The following is a 12,007-nucleotide window of genomic DNA, read 5'->3' as shown; positions in this document are numbered from 1 at the left end:
AGATGTCATGTCAGGCCTGTATTGTTACGGTCTGAGTGCTTTGACTTGGGACAGATTTGGTAAGGTTGGATTTACTGGGTCGTTGACCACTAGTGGTTGTTCTACAATAATTTGTGGTTGTTGATTTTTTATTTCCGGTTGAACTACCCTGTTTAGTTCTGTAAGTTCCCTGTGCCGTGGGGTTCTATTTTTAGTAATTAATTATTTTAGTATTGAGTTTTGCAACGTTTTCGCGATTTCTCATACCCATTAACTCGAACTATGTAGATTAAGTTGGCCAGTTAGTGTAGATGACTCCAGGTACTCAAGTCGTTTTATTCAGTCGAATTTTTTTACTCAGAATCTGTTTTCTGTTTCCAAGGTAAAATTTCCGCATGCCACTACTAACAGTTGCCTAATTACCATGAAACTCTAACATTCTCCTCAGGCATATTGAACATATTATAATTGTTAGACTTTTTATAAGTTAAATAGTGTTCTTGTCATACATACATACACGTATTCATGGCTGCTTACTTACTAGGCTAACTTCACTCATCTAAAAATGTCGATAATTCATCTGCACCAAGAGTATGATCGTATACACTCAAAAATGCGGCTTTTAACCATTGGAGTATGCATGAATGCGAAAAGCCTTGTTCATAAGATGTTCATAAGATAGGTGCACACTGATGATTCAATAAAATTTTGAAGAAGACTAGTTTGAATTGCTAATTCAACACCGTAATTTTGCAGGGTGTTCTGAGGTAAACTGTTTCAAAAGAAAGTGCGATCTGCAGAAAAACTTCTCATGAAAATCGTGTTTTCGGCAGTGCTTTCGTGCGGTTGTCAATTTTATATCGCCTCAGATCAGCAGCAACAAACGCGGTACATCGCTTGGACCGTTTTTTAACAGCGTCCGGACATTCCAGGTCGCAAATTGAAAAAAGTTTCGAGTTGACCATTTCTGACCACGTTTGAGCGCAGTGACGCATCAGGAGATGTTTGAAAGAAACAATGTGTGGTCTTGAATTGGGCCACTCTAACACTCTGGAAGCCGGCGTAAAGATTAGTCGTTCCTAACCTAGATCTTGACGTCAAACTGAGATTTTTTGTTGCTCGAGATTTAATTTTTAAATAAAGAGTTGAACTTCTACAAAATGAACTCACTTCTACAAAAAATTCGCGCTCTACATGGCGTAATCTCAACAAGCTACTATTTCGTAACAAAAAGCATTCGCTTCTCAATGGGTCTAAGACAACATTAATTGTTAATTCTTTCAATGATTTTTTCATAAGTAAAATAAACAGTATTTTTATTAACATTTAACAAAAGCTTGAACATTCTATTGAAGATCATAGTCATCGATTCTGCTCATTTGAAGATGTTACACCAGCGGAAATCAAAAACATCATTAAATCATCATGCAATAAGACTTCTCCACTGGATCCATTCCCTTACCAGGTTCTCATTCAATGTATCGACATTCTCTCTATTGCTATCTCTCATCTCACGAATCTTTCCTTCAGTCAACAGTTTCCCGATAGTTTTAATGCAGCACAAGTCCTACCAATTTTGAAGAAACATATCAAACCTTACATCTATATCCATAACCATTGAACGTGCGGCCTTATGAAGAATTCAACCATACATCACTTCACATCCTAATTATTCACCTTTACAATCAGCTTATCGGATCAATCATTCAACTGAAACGGCTTTACTTCATATCCCTGATAATGTATTTAATTCATGCAACAATAAAGAAACCACAATTCTTGCTGGACTGGACCTGTCAGCTGCCTTCGACACCATCAGTCATGATATATTACTTCGTCGCTTGGAAGTGGAATTTGGTGTCAAGGGTTCCGTCCTTTCCTGGCTATCTTTATACTTAACTGGTCGCAGTCAATTTGTCAAAATATCCACACACTCATCTCCGATAGTCTATCTGTTTCATGCTGTCCCTCAGGGGTCTGTACTTGGACCACACTTATTTAGAGCTAAAAGTCAGGAATTACGATAGATAGAGCCGCTAGAGTAGACCTCGTCGAATCTAATGAACCTTCATTGGCTTCCATTTCACTTTCGAGTTTGATTTAAAATAGCTGTCATCGTCTTCAAACTTTCAATCTCGCACTCACCGTCGTATCTCAGTGATCTTCTACATAGTAATACAAACAATCGTCAACTTCGCTCTGCCATCGCTCTACGTTTTCATCAGCATAAACCAAACAAACAATATTGCTGGTCGTGCATTCCGACATGCTGCTCCTCACGTTTGGAATTCGCTTCCGCCAATGATTAGGAACTGCAGCTCTACACAGTCGTTCAAGTCGTCATTAAAAACTTTTTTTTTATAGAGCGTTTTCAAACGTCTGACAGGATGTTTTTTGTTTCGACCGCGCCTCAGTCGCTTGCCAGAGCGCTTTTCAAGTCAACATTATCATTATCTCTACATCAAAGCTACTTATGTCCCGAACACAGTTTTGAATTTTTTTCGAAATTTTCCTCGTCATCTATGAGACCATATTTGTATGACTTAGGATCTTTTTTACACTACAAATTTGATTATGTCGGCCACAACTTAGAAAAAAAAGATTAGATAAATTTTTTTTTGTTTTAGATTAGATTATATAATGCAGCAATAAGATTTGTGGTGTTCTTTTAAAATTTACTAAATGATATTTAAAAAAAATTGTATATAAAAATTTGCTTCTACTCTTTCTAGTTTCAGAAATTTGTTTGCTCTTTATAAGGCTTTTTTTTACCATTTTTGTCCATAATTGAAAACTAATATTTTATCATAAACTTTTCTAATTTAAAAAGCTGTATTATTTATTTTATTATTTAGTTTTATTAATGATTTGTTTTATGATGATATTATTTTCAGCAGTGTAGAAAACCAAGTTTATATTTGCTATGTCAAATATAAATACATCGAATCAATATCAATTTCACACAGAGGAAGAGAGGAACTTTTGTGGTAATAATACTAAAGCTATTGAATGCGAAAAATTTGCTAAAGAATATTTCCAAAGAGCAGAAAAATCCGAAACGGTTCAAAATAAGACTGAAATTGATCCAAACAGTGTTTCAGTTCTATCACTTCCATTTATTACTCATGTTACATCTGATATACATACTTATCCAACAGGTATTTATATTCATTTTATTATAAAACAATTTTAATTACAATAACAATTCAGCAGCATTGTTGAATAAAAATGCAGAAGAAGACAATGTATTCACAGAGAGAGTTAATAAATCAACAAAATCTCAGTATGTTGTAAACGTTTTAGTGAGTCAGAATACCTCGTTTAACGTTCAAATTGGGGACCAGATGCAAGTTATTAGTGGACCAGCAACAGTGAGGATGGTGTCAAACACACCGCCCGAACCAATTCAAACTCCTAATGAGCAGGATCAAGTTGTTCAACAAATTGTTGATGACACTGGTGTACTCACACACATAATAATTTCACCACATACTTCAGCTACTAATAATGTTAGCTTTATAATTTTTAAAACTAAAATTAATTAATTATAAATATCAACTGCTCTCTAAACACTCTACTTTTCTTAGAAATTCTATAATATCTGCTTCAACATCTAAAAGTAGGTGGTATGTTCTATTTAAACTTCTTCATAAAAAATCCTCTCACTTCTTATCTTTTTCTGCTCAGCTGTTTCAAGACTTTTTTTGTAAATAGAATTAATTCTTTAAGAACATCTTATTCTAATTTTTCTCCTCACAACTTTACTAAGCTTACTACTGAATCTTTTTCTGTATTTACTCCTATAAATCTTCTAGAACTTACTAAAATTATTGATTCTATGTCATCTACAACCTGTTCTCTAGATCTATTTCCTTCTAATTTACTTATAGAATTTTCTTCAATATTTTATCCTATCATTCTCAAATTAGTTAATTTATCTCTTTCGACCTCCAAATTTCCCCAAATTTCCTACTCCTTATAGGAATTCTATTGTTATTTCTATTCTTAAAAACTCATCCTTAGATCCTTCCTTTTTATCTAATTATATACCTGTTACTAATATTACTTTCATCTCTAAAATAATAGTAAACGTAGTTTACAATCAATTGTCTTTTTATTTAAACTCTAACTCCTTGCTACCTGTATCTCAATCTAGTTTCAGACCTGCTCACAGTACTGAAACTTTTTTACTCAAAATACATAACGATATCCTTTTCTCTAGTGACAGTAGTAATTTTACTCTTTTTTTGCTCTTGACTTTTTTTCTGCTTTTGACACTGTTGATCATACTATTCTCTTGAGGCTACTAGATCTTTCTTTAAATATCACTGATTCTTGTCTATCTTGGTTTTATTCTTATCTCTGTAATCGTTTTTTTTCTGTTGTTATCAATAATTTTACTTCTAACTCCTCTGCTCTTACTTTCGGGGTACCTCAGGGTTCTATCCTTAGTCCTCTTCTATTTATACTCTATACTTTTGAATTATTTTGTATTAATAACTTTTCTTTTTTTAGTCAACTATATGCTGATGATTCTTATATTTTTACTTCTTTTCCTCCATCGAATCTCAATAGTTTTCTTCATGATCTCTATGTCTTTCTTTAATTATCGCTTGGTCTGACTCTATGTGTCTTAAACTTAATCCTTCTAAATTTGAATTAATTTGCTTTAATAAATTTAAACACTATATTACTATTCCTCCTATTATCTTACCTGATTCTAAAACTCATCTTACCTGATTCTGAAACTATCGATGTTTGTCACAAGTTTCGTAGTCTAGGCTTTATCTTTGATTCTGGTATGTCTCTTTCTTCTCAGATAAATAGTGTTCCTAGAAGTTCTTACTTTTATCTACGTAGAATAAAAAAACTTTTGCCTTTTCTTGATGATCCTACTCTTCTCCTTCTTGTAACTTCGTTAGTCTTATCTAGGATGGATTATTGTAACTCGCTCTTCTTGATTCTACTCTCTATCCTTTAAGTAAAGTTTTTAACTCTGCTGTTCGTCTAGTTTATCATGCCCCATTCTTTTCTCATATACCTCCATATCTTGTTCTCTTGCACTGGCTATCTATAAAATATAGAATAAGCTAATTGATTGATTAATTGATTGATTGATTGATTGATTAATTGAGTGAGTGAGTGAGTGGGTGAGTGAGTGAGTGAGTGAGTGAGTGGGTGAGTGAGTGAGTGAGTGAGTGAGTGAGTGAGTGAGTGAGTGAGTGAGTGAGTGAGTGAGTGAGTGATTGAGTGATTGATTGAGTGATTGATTGAAAATTATTTTTCTTATAATAAATATAATATAATAAATAAAAATTGAAAAAAAAAATTGATGGCAAAGAAAACAACGTCCTACCTTTGGGAACTGGGTCTCTGGACGCTAAACGAAGATTGATAATAATAGTTGGATAATTTTTATGTTGTTTTTCAACTCACAACTTAACTTTTCATTTTATTATTGTTTTTATCTGTTTTTTGTTAAATATCCAATCATCAAATTCACCCATCACTTTAAATTCATTTATGTTCAATTGTTTGTTTTTTTTTCAACTTGGATTTAAAAGTACTTTCTTTGTAAAACTATATTTTATTGTTTGTTTTTTTTTCTCAAATTTTATGGAATTTTAAAATAAGTGTAGAAAAAATGCTATACTTGTTAAGTGTCAAACAAATAGTGCATAATAATGCAAAAAAGATATTAAAGAATATGAGAAAAAAAATTAATTTCTTCAATTTTTTATTTTGATCTTTTTTGCTAAGTTTAACATCAAAATTTAAGAACTTTTTGTTATATTATAACCAATCCTTAACTTCAAGCATTTTAATATGTTGCAATTACATTCAAATATATAACTTTTGAAACACCTGAATTAGTTTGAAAATTTGCATCATTTAAACGTAGAAAAAATGTTATACTTGTAAAGTGTCAATCAAGCAGTGCACAATAATGCAAAAAAGATATTATCTTTTAACTTTCAGCATATTTTAAAACCTAAATATATAATAATTTTAGTAACAGAAAATTACATTAACTGATTTTACATGTTTTTTAAATAACTTTTATTTAGTAATTGTTTTACGTGCAAAGCATAAGTTGAAAAAATTTGTGTTACTTTATCTGGGTTTCAATGCAATTTGAATTTTTAGTACCGCAACCCCCAAAATTAAAACCACAAACTGTTTGATCCGCGATTTTGAAATTTAGACGCTTCAAAACTTTGCTATGTTGCAAAACTTCCTGTAATTGGCTTAAAGCCAAATTCGATTAGAGCAATAGGCGAAAGAAGTCTTCATTTCAAGAGTTTCAAGTATTGCTGCAGTCATTCTATTTCTTTTCAAAACAACTAAATTTCCAATTTGATTGGTCACAGCAAAGACCGTCAATAAATGACAAGGTCAATTTGCTGAGCATAGTTAGGAACGCCGTTCTTTTTCTTTTTAACTTCATGTGATTGCTCACTTATCGGATAAAAAATAATTGGTAGAATTATGTTCTAGTGGGTGATAGATAGGTTAACTAAAACGCTGTGTGTTTTTGATTCCTCGGATCTCTGGAAGAATGTTTAAGATCTTTAACATTTTTTAACTTTTAACCTCATGTAATTTTATATTTTAACAATAAGTTTTATAAAATTAAATGAAAATATGGGCTGTCTCGTATGGTTTGTTATATGTCGATTGATAGCGACCTGCACATGAATAATATCATAAAACACAATTGCTGAGAAAAAAAATGAAAAAGAAAGCATGTAGTCTAGTGTTTCTCAAAGTGGGCGATAGCGCTCCCTTGTGGGCGCTGAAGTCTTATTGGGGGGCGGTGACAGGTTTTGACTAAATTTGAGAACTTTAGAAGTTTTATGTTTATGTATTGATAATTTTTTTGCTTGGATTACAAAAATCAAATCTATGAACCAGTTAAAATCTTTTTCCATGCTAACTATGCGGATACCCATCAACTTTATTGTCAATTTGTGAACAAAACTCAAAATCTTCCAGACGCAAAGAAATGTATTTGGCTACAAAAGCAAATCCCTTTGTTGTACTCGGGATTGTGGTCATTTGTTCAACGATTCTTGCCTTCATTTCCATCCTCGTATTTGTGCATACGTGGATTAAGTGCTGTAAAAATACTGTTAACGAAAAAAGAAAAAACTTGGATATTAATAAACGTGGAGATTTAAGACAGTTTTTCAATAAATTTGAGCCTGATATTAATAGACTGATAAAAAAATCATCAAATTCACCCATCACTTTAAATTCATTTATGTTCAATTGTTTGTTTTTTTTTCAACTTGGATTTAAAAGTACTTTCTTTGTAAAACTATATTTTATTGTTTGTTTTGTTTTCTCAAATTTTATGGAATTTTAAAATAAGTGTAGGCTCGGAGAAACGAGACTAATATATATTATTGTTATAACATACACCAATTTAACAAATTTAAAATACACCAATAAAATTTTTCTTCATTTTTGGTGGCAAAAAAATTATTTTATTTTACTATTACTTTCATTAACTAAAATAATTTTATTTAAAATTTTAAGCAAAAAAATTAATTTATTTTGCTTTTACACAAGTTCATATCTATGGAAAATAATACTTATAACATCTGTTTAGTCCGTTGTAACATTTTTTCACTACAGAACTCATCTGCATCATTTCATCTTCCAATGCATTCTCCTTATACGGAAATACCTCTTTCTCATATCAATTTTCATCACCATCACAACCATCATTCTTTGGCTCCCAACAGCATGCCAGGTTTATTTGTTTATTTTTGTTTATTACATATATAATGTTGGTTTGATTCTTGATTTCTATTATTTATATTTCTACGTGTTATTTTGTGTATTATTTATGTATCTTAAGCTATTTAATTTTCAAAGATTTTAGATTTTTATAACATAAAATAGAATTAGTTATCAATTATTGAACATCAATTATTCATCAATCACCAAGTTCATCACAAAATTTGCTTGTGAGATGAGGTTGCAGAAAAGTCTGTCAGAAACGAGTTTAACAGCCATAGGTTTGTCGGAAATGTCTTGTCTACGAGAAGCTTGTTTTATCGGAAGGAAGGAACAAAATGAAGAAAGTTATTGAAAACAAGACTGTTGCATAAAACATCCAATACACAAAGAGAATGATGTTTTTTTATCCAAAGGAAGTGAAGAAACGAATTGTCAGAAAAACTATGGATATATGATGGCAGGAAAAATGTATAATTCAGAATTGACTTTTTAAAGTTGTAAAAGAACAAAATTTGAAAGTATAATATATCTAAAAAGATCTAAATTTAAAGTCAACGTGCTGAGTATCAACGTCTCAATCTAAATTATTTCCTAAGTATTTATCAGATATATTAATTGAACCTAAACGCCCCGGTTTACGATCGTCTTCTTCTTCTCGCTTTTTCTTAACTCGTGTTAAACACTCTTTTTCCAAGTCTGCTTCTGCTTTTTCTGGTCCTTTTCTCTGGAACTCTCTACGTACTTCTCTGACTACTTCTCCATCAATTGCGAAGTTCAAAGCGGATCTCAAGACCCATCTGTTTTCAAAATTCATTGAGGAGCGCTGTTGAACATCGCGGAAATACCGCTTTATAAGCTAATTGATTGATTGATTGATTGATTGATTGATTGATTGATTGATTGATTGATTGATTGATTGATTGATTGATTGATTGAATGATTGATTGATTGATTGATTGATTGATTGATTGATTGATTGATTGATTGATTGATTGATTGATTGATTGATTGATTGATTGATTGATTGATTGATTGATTGATTGATTGATTGATTGAGTAATGAAACTATGAACTGAATACCTTAAGACTAATGAATACATTCGAATCTCAGGAGCTGTAGAAATACTTGAAAATGTCTTAAAATATAAAAAACAAGTTAGATTTAAAAGTAGATAAATTTAAAACAAAAATTCATTGAGAAAACTAGACACATCGATAAATAAAAAATATTTGTCAGATTTTCCATTCTTTCCTTCCGCATGATATGACCAAAAAACTTTAACTTTAACTGCCCCTGTTGTATTATCTGTAGTAATTTCCTTTTTCCATAACCGGACTGTTTTAATACATCCTCATTCGAAGTATGAGAGGTCTAACTAATTTTTATAATTTTTCTTAAAAACCACATCTCAGCAGGGTTAATCTTTTTTTTCATTTCTTTAGAAATTGTCCAGTTAGCACATGAAAAATGTAACATCCTAACTGTTTTAATTTTGTTGATATTCTGATTTTACTGTTGTTGAGGATGTTTTTCATTATAGAATTTGCATCTTTTGCCATAGCTATTCCTTCACATAGATATCCACAGCACATTTACAACCTGAGGTAATCGGACTTCCTAGATAATTGAAGCTGTTGACTTGTTTCACCTGTTTACCATTAATGGTTATAGAGCAGATCGGAGTGGTTTTGCTTTTACTGATAACTGATTTTGTTGATGTTAATTTGCAAGCCTTTTCTTTCACTTTCTAAAACCAGTTTGGAACCAATTGTTTGCAGTTTTCCATTGAATCTGATATAAGAGCTATATCATCAGCTTATCTTATATTGTTAATATTCACGCCTCCAATGGCTATTCCAGGTAGATCTTCTATTTTTCTCATGATGATTTCACTATTGAGATTGTACAGGTCTGGAAAGAATACACAGCCTTGCCTAAAACCTTTCTTTATTTTGACAAAACTAGTCATCTTATTATCAACTTTACCAACATAATATAATACATCAAATGCAATATAATACTATACATATACAATACATAATATATAATGTAATATATAGACACATACATATGTATATATTGAATTAAGACTGTCAGAAATGCAATTATTGATGAAAATCACAGCATTTTTGAACAACGTTTGTGACACCACTGGTTACACTGCTGACACTTGATTGAATTGTTACTTACACCAGCTTTACAAACTGAACAGGGCCATCGTCCAGTAGCTGTGGATTGGATGGGTTCACCAGTGTTCATTGCTTTGGTTTTGCTGATGTTGACTTTGAATCCATGATCGACGAGTCTGGTGTTCCAATCTTCAAACATCTGTGCTGCATTCTGCTCAGACGTGGCTTGACAGACGAGTTTGGCGATCATTTAGATATTATTCTTAATCGTGATCATTCTTTTATCAATCAGTGACGATTTAATCGCTCCAGCTCCACTTTTAACTGTTAATGACCATTTAACATCAGGATTTAACAAGTCAGTTTCAGAAACGTCTAAACCATATTTATTTGCGCAAGCTTTCAAAAACATTGCTAATAATTAATTAAACATGTGCCTCTGAAAGCAAAGAGTAGAGCGCTAAACAAATTAATAATAATTAACACTAAAAATATACTAATTTGAAAAAATATATTTTATTTTGTTGTATCTTGGAGATGGTATGCTTTTATTAAATATGATGATGATAATGACTTTGTATCAATTGCAATTTAGTACAACAAACCTTAGGCTCTTCAACTTCAGATAATGATTTTTTAACTTTTGTAAAATTATCAAGCACTTTGTTTCCATCTTGTGTACGATTGTTTCCTGTATGATAGAAACTATTTGAATTAATCTTGGCTGTAAATGCATTATCCGTGTAGCTGTTGTCGTCACTGTTATTCGTCTCACTGTCTACATTTTCAAAGCTCAAATCTAAAACATGTTTGAATTTAAATATTACTAAACTAGAATGAAAATAATTTTCTTTTTTTAAACAGATATCATCAAACATAAAAAAGAAAATTCGAGTTAATCACAAGTTAGTTTTAACTTAAAAAGTTTATTAATTCAGAATGTGCACATGCAGTAAAACCATGTTTACCAAATTATTAAACTTATAATAATCACACTCTCCAATATGAAATTAACTGAGATGGGCTTTAGTTGTAACGCCCTGCAAAATTTGTGTTTTGATAGTTTTTATGAAAACTTTCTGTTTAATAAATAAATAATGAATTTTGAAAAAGTTTTAACATTTGAGATAAAAAAATTAGTATAAAAATCTAATAAAAAAATGAGTAAAATTTCCAAGTCTCTTATATCTCGTTTGCCCAATGTTTGTCTCTCATAAAGTCTAATAAAACTCAACTACAATAACAACAGAAGAAATAAAAAAATGTACCATCGCCATCCTTAATGCGTTCGTCACAACGTTTCACTTCATTGTCGGGAAGAGGCAATTGAGCTTCTTTAGAACTAAACTGAGAGGTTACGCATTTTTTTAGTTGAAGTTTCATTTGAAGTCGTTCCTTTCTTTTGCTTGTTCTCTGATCTTTGTTGGTTACCACTAACACAAATTAATTGATTTGACATTTGCGGTTATGTCCAATTGAAATAATGTAAATATGCTAACAAAAAAATTATATAATACTTAAATTATATATTAATTTAAAAAAAAACAACTTGATACTCCACAAATTGAAATTCACTTTGTAAGTAAAATATTATATATTATTTATTTTAAACAATCCAATAAGTTATTGATCAGATAAAAAGATCGATTTGGCGTCATTTAAGAAATTCATCTGTTAACTCGTTTTTTACTGTTATATAAATCTTTGATGAGACCAAAATTTGAATACGCTGCTTACGTTTGGTGTTCTGGAATTTGAAGTTGATTGAAGACATTGAAAGGGTACAAAAAAAAGCTACCAAGATGATAGCGGAATGCAAAGGATTGGACTATAGTCAGCAGTCTGAAGGTACTAAATCTTCCTACGCTGAACGTACCAGGGCGGATTTGATCGTGGTCTACAACATGTGGCACAATCCAGAATGTCCTCCATGTTACCTGCAGCTGATGAAGGCAAAGGACAGGACGGGAGGACGTTTTGAAATGAAAATGGATTGTCTTATGAAAGATGTGTTATGTATGCTTGAAAAACCAATGTATAAGTGGTTTTTATGATTAATACGTATTATTGTTTGTGTGTGTATATAGATATATATATATATATATATATATATATATATATATATATATATATGGATGAAAATCACAGC

General features: G+C 31.2%; 3 protein-coding genes across 3 annotated transcripts; 1 reads left to right on the top strand and 2 right to left on the bottom strand.

The window, feature by feature from the left end:
• Positions 1-7: 7 nt before the first annotated feature.
• On the top strand, positions 8-4,601 carry HELRODRAFT_177448 (hypothetical protein; the record flags this gene model as incomplete). The annotated part of the gene is made up of 7 exons (XM_009025661.1): positions 8-64; positions 1,316-1,444; positions 1,669-1,774; positions 1,828-1,989; positions 2,946-3,137; positions 3,190-3,438; positions 4,495-4,601. The coding sequence occupies 7 exons, from the start codon at positions 8-10 to the stop codon at positions 4,599-4,601; spliced, it is 1,002 nt and encodes a 333-aa protein (XP_009023909.1).
• A 1,703-nt stretch (positions 4,602-6,304) lies between these two features.
• On the bottom strand, positions 6,305-8,542 carry HELRODRAFT_177447 (hypothetical protein; the record flags this gene model as incomplete). The annotated part of the gene is made up of 3 exons (XM_009025660.1): positions 6,305-6,438; positions 6,918-7,109; positions 8,350-8,542. The coding sequence occupies 3 exons, from the start codon at positions 8,540-8,542 to the stop codon at positions 6,305-6,307; spliced, it is 519 nt and encodes a 172-aa protein (XP_009023908.1).
• A 1,737-nt stretch (positions 8,543-10,279) lies between these two features.
• Positions 10,280-11,241, bottom strand: HELRODRAFT_177446 (hypothetical protein; the record flags this gene model as incomplete). The annotated part of the gene is made up of 3 exons (XM_009025659.1): positions 10,280-10,297; positions 10,464-10,657; positions 11,127-11,241. The coding sequence occupies 3 exons, from the start codon at positions 11,239-11,241 to the stop codon at positions 10,280-10,282; spliced, it is 327 nt and encodes a 108-aa protein (XP_009023907.1).
• Positions 11,242-12,007: the final 766 nt, after the last annotated feature.

This window comes from Helobdella robusta (assembly GCF_000326865.2).
Source record: "Helobdella robusta unplaced genomic scaffold HELROscaffold_43, whole genome shotgun sequence".
In the NCBI taxonomy this organism is placed as follows: domain Eukaryota; kingdom Metazoa; phylum Annelida; class Clitellata; order Rhynchobdellida; family Glossiphoniidae; genus Helobdella; species Helobdella robusta.
The sequence above is the reverse complement of the archived record's forward strand: the minus strand, read 5'-3'. Positions and strand labels throughout refer to the sequence as shown.